We start from the raw sequence: 17,598 nt of genomic DNA on the forward strand, positions 1-17,598 counted from the left end.
GCTTCCAGTCGCGGCTTGCGTTGGATAGTCTCGCATCCATGCAGGATGCTGCCGCTCACGGCTGCACGTATGACGGCTAGCGGCTACGCTGCCCTGAGCGTGGAGCGGAAAGCTGTTGACGAGTGCAAGCGAGCTGCACATCAGCATGAACTGGGATTTGGACCTGCCTGAAACGGAAAGGTCATCGCACGCGCGCACTGCGGACTCTGCTAGAGAATGGCCCAACACCGTCTTACGTCCAATCCTTGACAGCAACTGCGGAGAGGAAGGCTGTTCAACACGCCCCTGTCTTGTGCCTGAGAGAATCCCACGCGGAGCTCTAAAATTCGCCGGCATCCAGCAGCTCGCGTTCCTGCTCCAAACGACGAGGATCTTCACACAACATTCGCGCTGCCGCCATCCGAGGCTTTTTTGCACCCGATTTTACAGACCCAAATATTATTGACTTTTTCACATTGTCAAAACGAGTCTCTATCTGAGCGGTGTAGAACGGCGATCAAGCCTCGACCCAGTCGGCGGGGAGGGCGCACATGGCAATGGCGCGCTCCTCGTAGGCGCCCGTTACGTAGAGCATCTTCTTGTGAATGTCGATGGCCAGTCCGGTGGGGACGGTGGGGAGAAAGCCGCGCTTGACAAGCTCGTCTTCGGAGCGCGCCTCGATCTCGGCCTTGGTCTCGGCAGGGCTCTTGAACACGTTGAAGGTGTGGAACTCCTTGCGGAGCCAGACGCCCTTTTGCTTCTTGAGCGCGAGCTTGTCCGTCTGCCACGGATGCGCGACCACGCTGCCAAAGTGGCGGAAGACCCATGTGGTCTGGTCGATCCTCGCTGCGGGTCGGGGCGGGCGGTCGGAGCTCGACAGCGACTGGCTCGCGCCAGCAGCAAGAGGCAGCCCGAGTCGACGGCGTCGTTCGTTGCGCTGCGCCGCGATCCACCTCTCGACCGAGCGCGTGTTCGGGTTGCCCGCCGTCCAGGTTCGACCGTGCGGGTCGACGACGAGCGCGCGCACGGGCGTCTCGTGATCCATGGAGAAAAAGTTGACAAACGATGGCGTGTAGGTCTTGAACAGCTGAAGGATATTGTTCACCTTGCCCTCGGCGGTGGTCTCGGTGAGATGAACGCGGTGTTCGCGGATGCCGCCGGCGACGCCGCGCACCCAGTGCTGCTCCCACTCCTGCACCCTAGCCGCATCCGAGGTGAGCGAGGGCACGAAGAGCGCCGTCGCTGAAGAGTTGGAGCCCGTCTTCTTTCCGCCACCGTCCCACGCCTGGATGAGCGGCGGGAAGCCTTGCCAGAGATCGGGATCGCCACCGTCCATGCGCACGGTGAGCGTCTTGTTGATCGACGAGTGGTGCAGGAAGATCTTGCGCGACACTGTGTCGGCCGCGAGCGAGAATTGCGAGAACAGCGTCGATGCGATGGGCTGCCACATTGCCGAAAAGACGGATGAGCGCTCTCCAGCCGCAGCGGAGGCGGGCTGGGCACTACGGTCGGGCAGCGAGGTGATGAAGAAGCTCGGAATGCGGATGTGCTTGGATGCGATGCTGGCAGGATCCTCGTCTTGGAAGCCAGCCAGATTCTCCGGATCGTCTTTGACATACGTCGGTTCAGGGTAGTGGCGATCCATACGCTGCGAGTACTGCTCCTCGAACACGGTGATGCGAAAGGGGTCGACGTTGAAGTGCGTGTCCCAATCGAGCTGCATTCCGCTCAGTTCGTCTCCTTGCACACGCTTGATCCATCGCAGCGTCGTGTGGTCCTTGCCACCGACCTTGTCGAGGTCGTGTACAAAAATATCCACCACGCCCGGACGGTCGGCGTACGGCTTGTTGGCCACAAGCACGAGGTTGGCCGGTGGCTCCGGCCTGGGCTCCTCGCCCTCGTCGGCCTCCTCGGCGAAGTACGGGTGCGAAGGGGTGACAGCAATGCCGAGCGGATGGAAGGTGGACTGGAGATCAGCCGGGGCCTGAATGGGATACTCTGGCGGTGGAGAAGAGATGAAAAGCTTGCGCGGGAGATTGCGCCTGTTCGTATCCCAAGCCCAGATACCTGGTGTCCCTTGCTCCGAGGCCAGGCGATCGCTTCCGTCCTCGTAGATGCCCGCGCGCGCATCCCACGTGAGTCGAGTCGGGTCGCAACTCAGGTAGGCCACGCCGGTGCGACGATCAAGCACGATGTCTTCGCAGAACGACGGCTCGACCGGACCTGCGGGCTCGTTGGGCAGTCTTGTTGAAATTGGCTGACAATGCTCGAGGTTGAGCCGGTAGTTGTCCGAGCCGAGACTGCTGGAATCGAGTGCGTCGCCGTGGAGCTTGAGGTGGTTCTTGTAGGGGAAGTACGAAGTGACGGAGAGCAGGCCAGCAGCCACCGACGACACAATGAGCGGCACAAGCATGTTGGCTGTCCGAGCTCGCTGTGCTGGTAGGCCCCGTCGTTTGACCTCTGCGGCTTTGGAGGATGGAGGTGGGAAGCGAAGGTTCGAGGCGGTGGCCACGCTCTTTTCCAGAAGCGAGAATGTGTGGGGACCCTCGTGCCTGACTGGCGGACCGTCCAATCGCTGTGCGGCCTTGGCTATCTGTGGCGAACAGGGAGGGGGAGTGGTGAGCGGACCCCAGGGCATGCAGCTCAACTTGCCGTCGGCAAGAGCCACGGCCAAAGCTCTAAATCCCGACTCTTCGGAAGACCCTCGACCGTGCGCAAAAAGCGGCACCTCCAATGCCGTTTTGCAGAACCTGAGGGATGTGAGATCGCGGCTTCGCTTGAGCAACGAGAGAGATTCCGATAAGATAGCTAGCCGGAGAGCAGCAGACGGCGGAGAAATTGTCGGCCAATAACGAGCTGGAAAAATCTCGGTCTTCGAGTGAGAAGCAGAGGCTCGCGGATGGGAAGTTCTCCCGAACGACATCATCCTCTCCTTCTTCTTCACCATCGCATTCACCTCACCATCCAGTCAACTCGACATGACTGCGCCGATTGATCAAAGCGCTCTCGAAACGCTGCTCGACTCTTCGCGCATCGGCATCCTCGACGGAGGACTGGCCACCTATCTCGAAGATGGACTCAACTTTGACCTCTCCAAAGGACCGCTTTGGAGCGCACGTCTGCTCGACGAGAAAGAGGAAGACGTGAGCGACGGCAAGGGTCAAAAGGGAATCTACGATGCGCATCTCCACTACCTGCAGGCGGGAGCGGGAATCATCGGCACTTCGACTTATCAGGCGTCGCTGGAATCGTTTGAGCGCGCCCAGTACGACAAGGAGTCGGCATCGCGCATCATGTCAAAAGCAGTCGATCTGGCGTGCGAAGCCGTCAACACTTACAACAGCGGCAGCCATTCTGTCCGTCCCTTGATCAGTCTCAGCCTTGGGCCCTACGGTGCCATGCTGAGCAACGGCGCGGAATATACTGGCGACTACCGACGCACGTTCCTCGCGGAATCGGATCCGCAGCGCGAGCAACAACCGTTGATCGAAGAAATGGCAGCATTCCACCAGCGAAGGATCGAGGCATTCGTGGCGCAGCCTAGCTGGAAGGATGTTGGTGTACTGGCGGTGGAGACGGTGCCACGAGCAGACGAGGCACTCGCCTTCCGCATCGCGCTCGAAAACGTCGTCAAGAGCCACGCCCAACGAGGCATCGCGCTCGAGAAGAAGCCCGTCTATATCAGTTTAGCCTTCCCGGACGATCGCCGCCTGCCCTGGCCGCCTCTGAACACCGGAAGCAACAATGACGAGACGGACGGTGACGTTGATATGGATGAAGACGACGACGAGGATGCTGCGGACCAAGACGGCGCGGTGCAGGAGGAGATGGACTGGCTCGTGCAGATTGTCAGCGACACTGTCGTACAGGGTCAAGCGTCTCAGTGGCCGATCTCGGGCATCGGCATCAATTGCACCAAGCCATACCTGCTTCCAAGGCTGGTGGAGCGCATGTCAGCATCGCTCGCGACGCTCAACCGTCCGGCGAGCGAAGGCGGATGCGATCTGGAGCGCAAGAGGAGCTCCTTGGGCATGCAGAAGCCGCTGCTGTTCCTGTACCCCGACGGTGGACTGGTCTACGACCCAGTACGAAAAGTCTGGCTCACGCCCTCCACTGCAGGGCCGTACGGAGGCGACAATTCGGCCGCGTCGTGGGCTGCCAACCTGATGAAGCTCGCCAAGCGCATCACCTCGGGCGGCGATGCAAGCTTCCCGGACGTGTGGAGCGGCGTCTTTGTCGGCGGCTGCTGCAAGAGCGGAACCGACGAGATCCGGGCGCTCTGCCAGTGCAGATCGCTCTGAAGCATCACGGCAATTCCATCGGCTGCCCCGCTCTAGATCTTGTGTTCGGATCATGCCCGATGTCCGATTGACTTTCAGGCCGACTGCCGGTGAGAGAGAGTGGTGGAAGCTGCAATGCGGGGAAGCTGCTGTTGAGAAGGAATGAGGCCCGAGGACCCAGGTTCCGGCTAATGGAGATGTTGAAGGGGAATACGACGTAGCCCGGTTGACAGACCGACGGTCGGAGTGTCACGAATATGACGAGCTCCCTCGAGGGCGGCTTGCGGCACGGGAGACGCGAGGAAACGAGGCTGCGGTGCGGAGTCGGCGGACCCTTGCGTCGCTCGCTTAGGCGCGTCGTAGATCCAACCCGCAAAAAAGGCTGTTTCTCCAGCAAACACGCGCAGTAGTGTTGTTTGAGGCGGGCGCGCGCGTGGCGTGAAACACGGCGAGGGGATGGCGGAACGCTCCCGGCATGCTCGGTCGTGCTGCCGGTCATCTTACGTCGCTGAAGAGCGCCAGTGCGAGTGCGGATGCCGCTGCCCAGGGACCGTCGACACCTTGCAGCCCTGCCGTGTCGCACCCCTTTGACTCCCTGCCCTCGACACACGCTTCTCGTCGATCTGCAGCACCGCAAACACATGCAATCACACGTTGCATAAAAACGCACCTTCCATACCCGTCCCTGCATCGTTTTTCTTTTTCAGGGTCGCCATACCCGTAGATCGCTGTCAACCCAGCATCAGCAGTCGAGTTCTCGAGGTCTCGACGGGGCGGCTACAACCGCGATACAGTAAACAGCGAGTTGAGCTGACTCGTCGATGGCAGAGTTCGGGTCCAGGAATCTTTCGGCCCTGGAAGGGCGAGACGAGGGGCTGAGGCGCAGAGGCGTGCGACGCGTCAATTTCAACTCCGCGACAGATCTGCAAGTCCCGCTCCCGCTGTCGCGCTTCCCACTGCGCACCGCCCTGCCTCATTGTGGTTGCGCTGCAGCAGGCAATCATCGAAACCTCGATTGCTCCCAGACTCACAGCCGTGGTGCGAAACAATGAAAGCCAAGCTCGTTGTATGACGATTTGACCCGCTCGCACCGCCTTCCGACGCCAAAAAAGAGAGACAAAGCGCCGCCCAACATCGGAGCCCAAGCACCGCGAATCTTGGCACCGCTCCTTGGCAGGCGCCCCTGACCTCAACTTCGTCCTCCTGAGCTGCTCTCTTCCTGAGCCCTGCCGTGACGTGCTTGCCATCAGCGGGATCGAAGCTCCGGGATTCCGGGTGGCCCTTTCCGCTTTTCGCCTTCCGCTTTCCGCAGGTCCCAGTCCACTCCCACCTGAAGGGAAGGTTGGTGGGCGCGCAAGTCTCGTTACCAGTGACTGTGGCAACAATCTGCAGAGGCGACTCGCCCTCGAGGCGTGGGATCGACCGCGAAAGCGGCTGGCCGCCGAGGCGTGGGGTCGACCGCAGAAGATACGGTATGATACGCATGTTGTGGGAAAGCTCCATTGTGGCGGTCACACCGGCTCTTGATTCCCACCATTGTGAGGTGGGCTTCAAGCGAGGCCCCACTAAAGCGCCGCACGAGGGGACTGGACTCTTTGCACGCCCATTGTTCAAATATGTGAAAGGAAAAGGACTGCGCGGTACATACCCAGCAATGCTTCTTCTGTAGAATATACGACACTCGTCCCGCCGGTCCTGCTTTCTGGGCCTCGCTTGTGCTTGCAGGTACGCCAAGATCCGTGCCCAGCACCCGAAAGACGTCGCACTTCCGCTTCTCATCTCATCCGAGCACGCACTCCCACTCCCCGGCTCATTTGTTTAGAACACGCCCACCCGACCTCGTGCTCGAGCCCCCCTTGACCCCACCTACTCATCCCATCCGATTGGTTGTCATGCGAGATCCCGCTGCCTCAAGCCACCTGGGTCGCCGCCCTGCGATGGCGGGATCCTGTGGGCGTTCCGATGCCCGCATCCCTTGGCTGAGATTTGCCCCCCCTCCCCCCACCGAAGCTGCTCCCCTGTCCCTAGCAACAATCTCAGATATAAGTGGCCTGCCATCGCCCAGCGGACGTCTTGCTAGCCCCATCCCTTCCTACCCCTTCATCGTCGCCTCCATCCTCGACTCCTCCCTTCGTATAACGCCCCGATTACGATCTCCGCCATGCGTTTCTCCTCCATCCTCGCGGTCGGCGCCGCCCTGGGCGCCGGCCTTATGGCCCCCGCCAGTGCCTCGCCTACTGTCATGAGCACGATCCCCAACCACATTTCGGAAAATGTGCGACGCGAGCTTGCCGCCCTGCCTGCGGAAGACTACACGATCTACGAGCGCGACGTGGGACCCTCGTCGTCGCTGGCCAAGCGAGGAGCTCAGATCTCGGGCATTCAGACTCGATGCACCACCAAGAGCTGCCTCTCCATTACGTTCGACGACGGACCGTACCAGTGGGAGCGCAAGGTCGTCGACACGCTCGGCAACGCCGGTGGCCAGAAGGGCACGTTCTTCGTCAACGGTAACAACTTCCGCTGCATCTATGAAGACGCCCAGGTGCAGAACCTTCGTTACACCTACGAGCGAGGCCACCAGATCTGCTCGCACACTTGGGGCCACCCGGACATCAGCAAGCTCAACAACGCCCAGCTCGACCAACAGGTCCAGCTCGTCGAGGACGCGCTGTGGAAGATTCTCGGTGTCGTGCCGGCTTGCTTCCGCGCACCATATGGTAACATCCGACCCGACCAGGTCAAGTACCTCAACGACCGATGGGGCCTAGTGGTGGTGGGCTGGAACATGGACACTGGCGATGCGAATGGAGATGGTGTCGAAGCCGGTCTCAACCTGTATAGGAACCTTAAGGCTCCCAAGCATGCGATCGTCCTGAACCATGAGACGGTTGCCGGCACGGTCGACACCGTGATCCCTCAGGCTGTCAACATCGTGCGTCAGAACGGCTACAAGGGCAGCCAGACCGTCGCCAGCACGCTCGGCTTCAACCCTTACAAGGTGGTCGGACGTTACGGCACTCGGGACAGCTCGTGGACGTGCAACGGCAAGCCCCAGCCCGGGGCCGCCAACTAAGTCGTCCCGACTGGCTCTCCCGCTCCCCTTTCGTTCCGGCGTCCGGGCCCCTGGCTTTCCGTCAAGACGGGCCGGGTCGCTTTTTGCCTTCTTGTCCTCTCGGCTTGAGCTTCGCATTGCTCGCCTCTTCGCTTTCTTCATATCTTTCACGTCATTTCCTCATGCTGCACCATAGACGACGTAAAGACGCTTTTCAAATGACGCCTTCCACTTGTGATTGAGACGTACATCTGCGCGCTGCCTGTTGCAGTCTTCGGGAAGAGTACAGTTCGCAGGCCTGTCTTGTTGGGGACGACCACTGGAACTGGCGCTGTGCGTACTCAGCGAACGTAGTGCCCGTAGTTGAGGTACATGGTGGTGAGACTCGAAGCTGGCGTAAGCATACAGATGAGTAGCCAGAAGTCGTCAGTATCGCTTCATGATGGACATGTCCCTGCGAAGGCGAGGCGAGGGCACTTACAAGCGACAATCAGCGGGCTGATGATTCCGGGACTGAGCTTGGCGGTCTTGTAGACGAACGTCTCGGAGACAAAGTGGACGAGGGCGATGACGAAGGACCACATGCAGAGCTCGTAGGCACTAGTTGAAGTTTGGCAGCGAGCAACGCAGCAGAAAGGTCAGCAGAGGGGTCTGGGGATACGGCAGGGGTAGAGGCGGCGAAAAAGCAACTTACACCTTGTCATGGATGTTGTAAGCTGCATAGGTTCGGATGATGGCGGCGGTGATGTTCCAGATACCAAAGAGGCGGCCCGATAGCGGCGTGACTGAGCGGAGATGAAGTGCAGAAGCGCCGTCGAGCGACGGAGAGGTAAGAGGTCAGCAGAGGCAAAATGTCGACGTGACCACGGAGAGGACAACGTGAATCATCGTGAAGACTTGTGGACTTACCTAGTGCTCCTGCGTTGGAGTAGACCTTGAAGCCAGCCGTATGCTTGAGGAAGTTGCTGGCGCCGTAAGCGTACGCCGTGGCAGCGACGAGAAGCAGCCATCGCGGGAGAAGGCCCTCGGGGATCCCTGCCGAGTTGGATTCGAATGTCAATTACTGGACCAAACGGCAGTTGTGATGTAAAGACCTGCAGTGCTGTGCTATGCTACACTTACATTCGCTGATGGTCGACATCTTGGTGTTGTGTTCGAGCTGTGTGTGTAGTCGTGTCGGTAGCGCGAGAAGAAGAGGGTCTACGTCGGAACAAGACGAACGCACGCGGTGACACTCGACAGCACACTCTGACACGCTGCTGAGCTCGGAACGCGGGATTGGATTTTGACAGTTGCGGGGCCAACAAAGCCACTCAGATGCGGCTCAGTCGGAGTGGGCAAGGCGCGTCAGGGTCCAGGCAACAAACAAGCTTCGGATGATCCGCCTTTCCTTCTCACCTCCGCTATCGTCACAAAGTCGAGGGCAACCCTTTCTTTCGTCACATGACTTCACCCTCACAGCTTCGAGCACCCGTCAGAATGCTCATCCAACAAGCGCAGAGGGTGACTTGAATTCCGATCCGCATTCCGATCCGCACTCTGCTGCGCATATAGTCAAGTCCCGCATTGCCCAATCCTCACCCTCAACGCGCGACACACCCATCCTTCACCCCACTCATGCAAGTTAGTCTCACCAACTTTCGCCGGTGAGCCTCTCGTCATCATGTTGACGAGCGTGACGATGGCCGAGGTCATCGACCCGGAGACTGCAGTCCTCCACATACCCAAGATGATCCGGCAGGATGAATACGGCTACCGCACCAGCGTCGAGGCCAAGGATGTTGTTCCGCTCAGCCACATTCCCCTCAACGAGCCGTTTCATATATCCAGACCAGGCACAACAGCATCCTCATTCGTTCTCAAGCGGTTTGCGGAGGGCTACTACATCTGCTCTTGCCCCGCTTGGAAGTTCAGCACGGAGCGAGACAAGATGCGCAAGACTTGCCAGCACCTCAAGGATGTGCTCGGAGAAGCATACGAGACAGAGCGCATCTCTCTCGCTCAGGAGGCCAAGAGCACCATCTGGGAGATCAACAAGTTCCGCAGAACCACCTCGCAGGGACATCACACTCGCCACATGCATGCCAAAGGTGTGCTCGACGACCACTTTCGTCAGCTCTCGCAGAGCCAACCCGAGCCATCCACATCCAAGTTGGAGAATGGCAAAGATCCCCCAGTCCCAGATCAAGCAGGTAGCGAAGCAGGTCCCAGTAAGCCTTCGGGCTCAACCTTGAAGCGTCGCGAAAAACCGGCCAACGATAGCGAGACCGAGACCGAGACAGAGGATGAGGCTCTCCCCGAAACCCAGCGGACACGTACAGGTCCGCCTCTGCCACCGCCAACGGTCCCGAAGCCTCCGACAGCTACTGCTTCGCTCAGCAGGTCTCGGCCTGTTGATGAAGACGAAGACGAGGATCGGGAAGCATTCGACCCTGACAGCATACATGCGTCGCCCTCAAAGCGGGCCCGGCGCGGCAGAGCTTCGGCGCGTGATGATACCGACAACAAGGTAGGCTGGCGGTCCTCAACTCTCATTTTCATCCTTTCTTTGCTTTCGAGCTGACCCAGCTGAGCCTTTCTGTGCCAATTATAGATCTCTCTGCTTTTAGCGAAACCTTGGCTGTTGGAAGCCGACCCGTCCAAGCCTCGATCCAAAGCCATGGATCCCAACAACTGGTGGGTTAGCGAGAAGCTCGACGGGGTGAGAGCTTTCTGGGACGGACAGAGGCTATACTCTCGTCAGAAGATCGAGTGGAACGCACCAACATGGTGGAAAGAGCGTAAGTCGCGGTTGAGCAGGGCCTGTCATCGACAAGACACGAAAGATCTGACCGCTTGTTCCTGTTCTTTGCTCAGGCCTGCCGAAGGACATCACTCTCGACGGCGAGCTGTGGATGGCGAGGGGCATGTTCTCTCAGACGTCGCAAATTTGCCGTACAACTGTAAGATTGGGCCGCTTGCGAACCTTTTCCCACTTTCTCCAACGCGATTCGATGGAACGCCAGTGGCTGCGCGAACAGCTCGGCGGCCGACTCGCAAGCCAAGATCGCCTGCTTGCCGAGAAGTCTGCAGTGACATATCAGGCGCTCGGCCGAAGAGAGACCGGCGCACCAGACAGTGCGGTCCCATCGTCGTCTGCTTGGAAGACACTCAAGGCTTCCGTCCTCAAAGCTAGCGCACGCACGAGCAAACGAGCATTGCGACGCAAGCTCAAGCGTAGTCCAATTGGGCGCGCCTCTCTGTCGCGCTCCTTGTTGCTAGCCTTGCTCGGTCGGTCGGCCGGCCCTTCGAGCAGGTCTAAGCCGGCGAGTGGTCCCAAGCTCGCTTGTCGACGTCCTGTGACTGTAAAGCGATGTACCCGGTGCGGCAAGATTCTGCAGCGACGACGAACAAAGCCAGTACCTGCCCAAGAGCCGGCATCGAATGACCCGCCGCGTCGAGAATCTGTCGTCGAGGTGCACAGGACGAATGCTGATCAGCTTCCATCCGATATTCTTCTGATGCCCACATCGACTTCCAATTCCGCTCTCGACGCCGGACCAATCAACACCACTCCATCTTCGTCTCGTCGGCCGCATCCCTATGCGATGCTCGGTTCCTTGCGGTCGACTCACACCTATACGCATGTGTGTCGGCGCAAATCGAAGAGCTCGAGCGAATGGAATCGGATCAAGTTTATGGTACGTGGTGGTCGATCTTTGCGCCGGCCTGTCTCTCTCGTTGTTGCTGACGTCGTTGTTGCTGACGTCGTTGTTGCTGGTACGTGCTCGTGCAGATCTTCGACTCGCCATCGATGGGCTCGAGGCCGGTCGAGGAGCGATGGGCCGAGCTCGAAAAGCGATTCGGATCAACCGATGGTCTCGATATCGATGCCATCCACGGATCGTCGATCAAGCTGGTCCAGCACGTCAAATGCGAGGGACGCGACCACCTGATCGAACTAATGGAGACGGTCGAGTCGAAAGGCGGAGAAGGGTAAGTGGCAGGTACACCTGGTAGCATGACGAGAGCACGCCTAACGCTAGCCGACCCTTTTACTGTTATCAACAGGCTGATGCTCCGACAGCCGGGCTCCAAGTACGAAGGCCGCAGAGGCAACACACTGTTCAAGCTCAAGTCGTGGTACGATGCCGAGGCCGAGGTAATCGGCTACGCGAACGGCACCGGCAGGCACGAAGGACGCACCGGATCGCTCGTCGCGCGCATGGAGTGCGGCACCGTCTTCCGTGTCGGTACAGGTCTTTCGGACGCCCAACGAGACAATCCGCCACCGATTGGGAGCATCATCAACTACCGCTTCTTTGAGCTTAGCGAAGACGGCTATCCGCGATTCCCAGCCTTCCGCGGCATCGCTTGGGATAAGACCCGGCCTAAAGATGCGGTGCTTCGACCGCGAGCAGGCGCTCCCGAAGACGCTGATGAATAATCACTCGACTGAATGTAGCATCGTTAGCGACCGTTGCTCCTCCTTATGTGTCTTCGTATGTGCATGGTGAGGAGCAGCAAAAGCGGCGGTGGGCCACTGCGCCAAATTTGGACCTTCATGTGGAGCAGGTTGCGCACGGCTGCAGGATGACTGCATGCAACTATGCAGGGCCCACGGTTGGCTGCCTCGCTGCGGTGCGGTTGGATATTCCCCTGCATTCGCCCCTCAGTCGGGCACGAGAGCCGAGAAAGGGCAGGAAAAGGCCGTCATCCGGCGGCCAACGGTGCTGATCCCGGACGTTGTCACAAGGCCGGTGTCATGCAAATCCTCTTCTTCACTTCTACCACATACCCAGGCCGCACGCACCACCTCGCCTTGCTTACGACGCCCCTTTTCTCGCCGCCTTCGTTCCCGCATGGCTCGATATCGCTAAGGTGGAGCAGCCATGACGATCACCACCGCCGGCACTGCCGTCAACCTGGCGCCCACGGTCACAAAGACCTTCTTCAAGCACTACTACAAGAAGGCCAAACGCTCACTCAAGGGTCGCTCTGGCAAAGCCGGCAATGGCTCGTCCACGCACAATCGGCACGACGCCCTGGACGAGTTCATGTTCGACGAGGCCTTCCACATCGTCAAGGCCTTCATCGAGATCGGCACCAGCGACACCGTCGAGGCGATCCAGGACTTCACCGACGCACCTGCCCCGCCCATTCCCTGGGCCACCACGCTGCCTGTGATGATCCCAATGGAAAGCTGCGACAAGGCCGCCAAGCTCATCATCGACCACCTCGGGCCCGAGGACCTTCAGAAGCTGGTGGGAGGCGAAAAGTGGTGGCAGCTCCGCTCGACGCCAGGCGTGCAGGGCGAGTGGATCGCCATGTCCAACGACTGGAAAAAGATGAAATCTATGGAGAAGAAGGCTCAGAACGCCGCTGCACAGGCCGAGAGCAACAAGGCGGACGCTGCCAGTGGCGAACCGAAAGCATCCGCCAAGCAGCACAAGCGTCGCAGGAACAAACGCCACGAGCGCGCGCTTTCCGAGATTCGTGCCATGCGAGCAAAGACCGAGTCTGCGCTCAAGCGCCATTCGCAGTCGTTCAAGCGCCCATCGCAAGACCGCAAACGCAGTCAAAGTCGGCCTCCCGTGCCGGGTGCCCCAGCTCCGCCCGCCGATGATGCAGCATCAGCAGCCTCGAGCGACGCCGAGAATGCACAGCCCGCCGACGATGCAACTGACGCAGCATCCGAAGCCGACACCGACCACGGCGAGACAGAGTCCGAAGAGCTCGACCGCCTGCAGCGAGTCATGCTCTACTTCCACGGCGGCGGCTACTACTTTGGCTCGCTTGCGACGCATCGGTACCAGATCGTGCGCTATGCGCGCAAGTTTGGCGGCAAGTGCTTTGCGCCCATCTACCGCAAGGCGCCGCAATACCCGTGGCCGTGCGCGCTGCAGGACGCGGTGGCCTCCTACCTCTACCTCATCGATCCGCCCAAGGGGGCAAAGCACCGCCCCGTCGACCCCAAAAAGATCGTTGTGGCCGGCGACAGCGCAGGCGGAGGCTTGAGTCTGGCTCTGCTGACAGTGATTCGCGACATGGGCTTGCCTGCGCCCGCCGGTGCGGTGCTCATCTCGCCCTGGTGCGATCTCACGCACTCGTTCCCGTCGATTCTGCAAAACACGGCGACCGACATCATCCCACCATACGGCTTCATTCACAAGCCCTCGACGCTCTGGCCTATCAACGCTACGAAGCCGGAGAACGAGGACAAGGGAAAGCAACGAGAGAGCTCCGATGAGCCGCAGAGAAAAGTGCCCGTCGGTGTCCAAGACGCAGATTCGCCCAAGAGCGACGCTGAGGAGGACACGGAGCCGGCTGCGCGAAAGAGTCACGATGCTGGCAACTTGCGTCCATCGCAAGCTTCAGCAAAGCCGGATCAGGGACAGACATCGGGCAGCAGCCGAAAGGAGAATGGCGGCGTTCCACATGCTCCAGATCTGCTCTGGTCGCAGCCGATCAAGATCAAGACCGCCGATGCGGCCAAGCAGGACATCGAGTTACGCGAGCAGATCCAGCTGTACGCGACCAACGACCAGCTCACGCATCCGCTGTGCTCTGCAGTCCTCAGCGGCTCGCTCGGCGGCCTTCCTCCGCTGTACATCCTTGCTGGCGATGCCGAGGTGCTTCGAGACGAGATTGTCTACCTCGCGCACCGCGCAGCACATCCGCAGCGCTACCCGCTGCGCGAGGACCTGCTCGACCATTCGCAGCGCAACCGCGAGAACGCGGCCAAGTACGACTCGCAGCCCACCAAAGTGCATCTGCAGATTTACGACCAGATGTGCCACGTGCTCACCGCGTTTGCGTTTACGTCGCAGTCGCGCTTTGCGTACCGTGCGGTGGCGTCGTTTGTCAAGCACGTCACCGGCGCGCCCACCAGCATCAAGAATCCCTTCCCCGAGGTGCCCGAGGGCGCGCATGGACGGGGGATGGACGACGAGTGGCACGAAGACGGCGCCGAGAGTGACGATGATGAGATCGACGACAACGTGGGCGGCGAGGTGGTCTCACCTCCGCTCGCATCGTCGTTGAAGAGCTCGCAGCCATCACTAATGGTGTCTGAGCGCGAAGGAGCGAGCGTGGGCGAGTTGGCGACCATAAGCCTTGATGACGGCGTCAAGGGCGCCTCGCATCTGCGATCAGAGCCGGATCACATCTCCCCAGCCGAGGCGGGGCAAGGAGAGCTTGTTAGCAAAGCTGTGGAGAGCGGAGGACATGCCGATGCTGTAACGGACAAGACCCGACACCGCTCCGTGTCGAAGGTGGTCAGCGACGCGCTGCACGGCCATCCGAGCGGGAGTCAGGCGACGTCGCGCAGCGGCTCCGGTTCGTCACCCACCGCCACGCGGGCCCGACGCGGCACGGGCGATGTGGCCAACGAATACACGGGGCAGGTTCCGCTTCTGCGGCCGTCGTTCCAGTCATTCATGATCCGCGAGCGCGTCGATGTGCGCGGCTACCTGCGCCAGCTCGAACCCGAGTCCGATCTTCCTGCGCTCCAGCTGCGTCCTGACGAGATCGGATGTATCAAAGAGGGCCCCGTTGCGCGTTATCTGGACGGGCAGACGCAGTGGGCGAAGCGATACACCAAGACCGCACGCAAAGTCGAAAAGCACCGTGCGCGCAACGAGAAGCTCGCCACGACGATGCTCGAAGAAGCCGCTGCACAGGGGCTGATGGACCGCGACGCGCTGCGTAAGCTTCATGGTCAGCTGGTTCGCAAAGCCAGTAGTGGCGCCACCGAGCCCGGTGCAGTGTCGGCACCATCTTCGACTTCGCGCGGGCTGGGGCTGAGTGCCGGCGACGTTGCGACGGGAGCCGACCGGTGCCGGGAAAAATGGAGCTGGCTGGTCGATTTTGGACCGATGGATCTGGTCGACGAAACGCCGCCGCCTGCAGCAGTGGCAGGAAGGAGGGATACCAACGATGCGCTGTTGCTGCTGCGCAAGTCGCTCCAGATCCGCGCGCGCGCCTACGGCGTCCAGCGCAAATCACGCTTCTGGGGAGCAGAAGACCGTCCCGTCCGTGCCCACCTGCGCGCCACCACCGAGGAACACCAACCCGGATCAGCCGCTAGCGGAGACCACTCCTCCACTCACCACCACAGAGGCCTGCGCGTCTGGAACCTGCTCATGGTCAAAAAGCCGCCGTCGGTCGCCTCGAGCAAGAAGCCAGGCAAGCCCTAGTCCGCGTAGGCGATCATTGCCGCGCAGCGAATCGACACGTTTCATGAAGGACCAGGCGCGAAAAGGCTGGGACGTGATTGAGTTGCAGATGTGAATAAAGATAGCGAAAGGATATACATGTGGTTGAAGGTGTCGAAGGTTGGTGCATTGCTCGAGGACTCCAGGAGAGATGCGTGTTGCCATTCCTCGTGGCAGAGGGGTCAGATAAGGTGAAGAGAGTTTCGACGTGAGGCAGGATATCACTTCTTGGCCGGCGAGGTGCCAGCGCCGCCGAGCTTTCTGGTGACCTTGGTGGGCGCGGCTCCGCTAGACTCGACTGCAGCCTCTTCCTCTGCAATGTCGCTGACTCTGCTTCCAGCAGGCTTGGACGTTCCCGGTACTCGTGTGGAAGCATCCGGCTGGGGCTGCGAGGAGGACGGGGCAGCTGCAGCGGCGGCGCGAGCATTTCGCTCCGCCTCTGCGCGGTACACGGCAGCTTCCTCCTCGGGCGAGAGTGGCAGAGCAATACGGCCCTCCTGTCGCGCCTTGATGCGCCTCCATGCAACGCCTGCCACAAGGGCCACAGCCTGGAGCGAGATGCTGAGAATGATGGCGGCGGTGAGGGGAGCCGGTCGCGGCTCTCCATCATCGCGGCCGCCAATGAGGCTAAAGTGCTTGTGCCACAGCAGGCCGATGTTGAGGTAGATACCGGCGGCGGTCCAGGTGAGGTCGGCGGTGGCAAAGATCCAGAGAGCAGAGAAGACGCCGAGGCCAGCTACGATGCCAAAGGCGGGCCAGAGACCCTGGACGAGCGCGTCGTGGCCACCGGAGCCAAAGTCGTAGCCGAGCGCCATGAAGAGCTGCTGCCACAGGTCGTACTGGAGCGTGATCACGAGGAACATCTTGATGGGCACGTGGATGAAGAGCCAGTCGAGCGGATGCTTGGCCGAGGGTGGGTAGCGGACGGCGAGGACGAGCGCGTTGAAGAGAAGCAAGAGTGCGATGACGCCGAGGGTGGCCGTGCCAAGGATGAAGGTGGGGGGGCGGTCGAGGATCCAAAAGACAGCCCAGAGCACCATGAGGTAGTTGGAGAGCGCGAGGCGCGTTCCGACGCCGTGGACGAGCGCCTTCTTGGTCTCTGGCGTTCGGCTGAGCAGGAGGAAGACGGAGAATCCGATGAGGAGGACGTAGAGGATGGCCCAGTAGAAGAGCACAAACGAGTCCTGCACCGAGAGATAGGTGGGATGACGGCGCGAGACCTGCTGCAAGTTGGGCTTGATGAGCTTGGAGCCGCAGAGGATCATGACGCCCATCTGGAGGAGCACCGAGAGGGGCGTGAGGATCTGCATCCGGGTGAGCGACTTTGTCTCGTTGGCATCCATGGTGGAGGAGAGCTGGTGGTAGCGACGGGAGAGCCCTGAAGCGGCGATGGTGGGGTTGGATGGCACCTCGCTGTCTGCGCGAGCCTGGTCAGCGTGCTCGGGATCTTCGGGACGGAAGATGTAGTCGGGTTGAGGCTGCTGCGGCTGGCTTGAGGTGTTTGCGTTACTAGGCATGTTCCTGCCGAGGCGAGCGACACGAGGTGGGCGACAGCACGAGCGAGCGAGGCAAAGCACCTAGGTATACACAGCGTTCTTGATGGTGATGACGATAACGGTAGCGAACACGGCGTCAGAGTATGCCTACAGAGAGGGACGCCCGTGCGGCCAAGCGATCTAATTTTGGCCAAAGCGAGAGGGAGAGGGAGAGTGGAGGAGGAGCGATGGCTCGGCATCGCAGCTGCAGCTCTGCAGCCCTGCATTCCGACGCGCCCATCCGACGCCGTTCGCCGCTCGATGACGCTGACAGAATCGCCGTCCTCTGAGCGTACATTTTTTCATGCCAAGCCCTGCCCATCTGCCGATTTACACAGCGCCGCACAGCGAGATTCTGCATCGGCGATGACCCGCTCTTCCTCCACATCCTCGTGAGCGCTAGACGCAGCGTGGAGGTGGAGGAGCGGGAGCGCGCATAACTGCTCTAGCGCCGTTCCTGGGTTCGCTTCTCCATGGACGCCGATGCAAGAAGCGGTGGCCACTCCGCACTCTGCGTTGCATCGGACTTAGCAGCTGTCACTCGCTGCGAAGAT

At 60.5% G+C, this 17,598-nt stretch overlaps 8 protein-coding genes across 8 annotated transcripts; 4 read left to right on the forward strand and 4 right to left on the reverse strand.

Moving 5' to 3' along the window:
• Positions 1–496: 496 nt before the first annotated feature.
• Positions 497–2,905, reverse strand: PAN0_003d1841 (uncharacterized protein; the record flags this gene model as incomplete). Its single annotated transcript, XM_014802798.1, has 1 exon — positions 497–2,905. One exon carries the CDS (start codon positions 2,903–2,905, stop codon positions 497–499), a length of 2,409 nt encoding a protein of 802 aa, XP_014658284.1.
• A 52-nt stretch (positions 2,906–2,957) lies between these two features.
• Positions 2,958–4,280, forward strand: PAN0_003c1842 (homocysteine S-methyltransferase; the record flags this gene model as incomplete). The annotated part of the gene is made up of 1 exon (XM_014802799.1): positions 2,958–4,280. One exon carries the CDS (start codon positions 2,958–2,960, stop codon positions 4,278–4,280), a length of 1,323 nt encoding a protein of 440 aa, XP_014658285.1.
• A 74-nt stretch (positions 4,281–4,354) lies between these two features.
• PAN0_003d1843 (uncharacterized protein) lies at positions 4,355–5,762 on the reverse strand (the record flags this gene model as incomplete). Its single annotated transcript, XM_014802800.1, has 5 exons — positions 4,355–4,447; positions 4,764–4,882; positions 4,939–4,987; positions 5,075–5,227; positions 5,448–5,762. The coding sequence occupies 5 exons, from the start codon at positions 5,760–5,762 to the stop codon at positions 4,355–4,357; spliced, it is 729 nt and encodes a 242-aa protein (XP_014658286.1).
• Positions 5,763–6,420: 658 nt separating this feature from the next.
• PAN0_003c1844 (glycoside hydrolase/deacetylase) lies at positions 6,421–7,335 on the forward strand (the record flags this gene model as incomplete). Its single annotated transcript, XM_014802801.1, has 1 exon — positions 6,421–7,335. The coding sequence occupies one exon, from the start codon at positions 6,421–6,423 to the stop codon at positions 7,333–7,335; it is 915 nt and encodes a 304-aa protein (XP_014658287.1).
• A 320-nt stretch (positions 7,336–7,655) lies between these two features.
• PAN0_003d1845 (ERG28-like protein) lies at positions 7,656–8,455 on the reverse strand (the record flags this gene model as incomplete). The annotated part of the gene is made up of 5 exons (XM_014802802.1): positions 7,656–7,705; positions 7,796–7,914; positions 8,009–8,099; positions 8,224–8,349; positions 8,437–8,455. The coding sequence occupies 5 exons, from the start codon at positions 8,453–8,455 to the stop codon at positions 7,656–7,658; spliced, it is 405 nt and encodes a 134-aa protein (XP_014658288.1).
• Positions 8,456–8,977: 522 nt separating this feature from the next.
• On the forward strand, positions 8,978–11,740 carry PAN0_003c1846 (nucleic acid-binding protein; the record flags this gene model as incomplete). The annotated part of the gene is made up of 5 exons (XM_014802803.1): positions 8,978–9,823; positions 9,908–10,094; positions 10,171–10,994; positions 11,090–11,289; positions 11,365–11,740. The coding sequence occupies 5 exons, from the start codon at positions 8,978–8,980 to the stop codon at positions 11,738–11,740; spliced, it is 2,433 nt and encodes an 810-aa protein (XP_014658289.1).
• Positions 11,741–12,185: 445 nt separating this feature from the next.
• Positions 12,186–15,491, forward strand: PAN0_003c1847 (alpha/beta-hydrolase; the record flags this gene model as incomplete). Its single annotated transcript, XM_014802804.1, has 1 exon — positions 12,186–15,491. One exon carries the CDS (start codon positions 12,186–12,188, stop codon positions 15,489–15,491), a length of 3,306 nt encoding a protein of 1,101 aa, XP_014658290.1.
• A 239-nt stretch (positions 15,492–15,730) lies between these two features.
• On the reverse strand, positions 15,731–17,026 carry PAN0_003d1848 (uncharacterized protein; the record flags this gene model as incomplete). Its single annotated transcript, XM_014802805.1, has 1 exon — positions 15,731–17,026. One exon carries the CDS (start codon positions 17,024–17,026, stop codon positions 15,731–15,733), a length of 1,296 nt encoding a protein of 431 aa, XP_014658291.1.
• Positions 17,027–17,598: the final 572 nt, after the last annotated feature.

Source organism: Moesziomyces antarcticus, assembly GCF_000747765.1.
Source record: "Moesziomyces antarcticus DNA, scaffold: scaffold_v10003, strain JCM 10317, whole genome shotgun sequence".
NCBI lineage: Eukaryota > Fungi > Basidiomycota > Ustilaginomycetes > Ustilaginales > Ustilaginaceae > Moesziomyces > Moesziomyces antarcticus.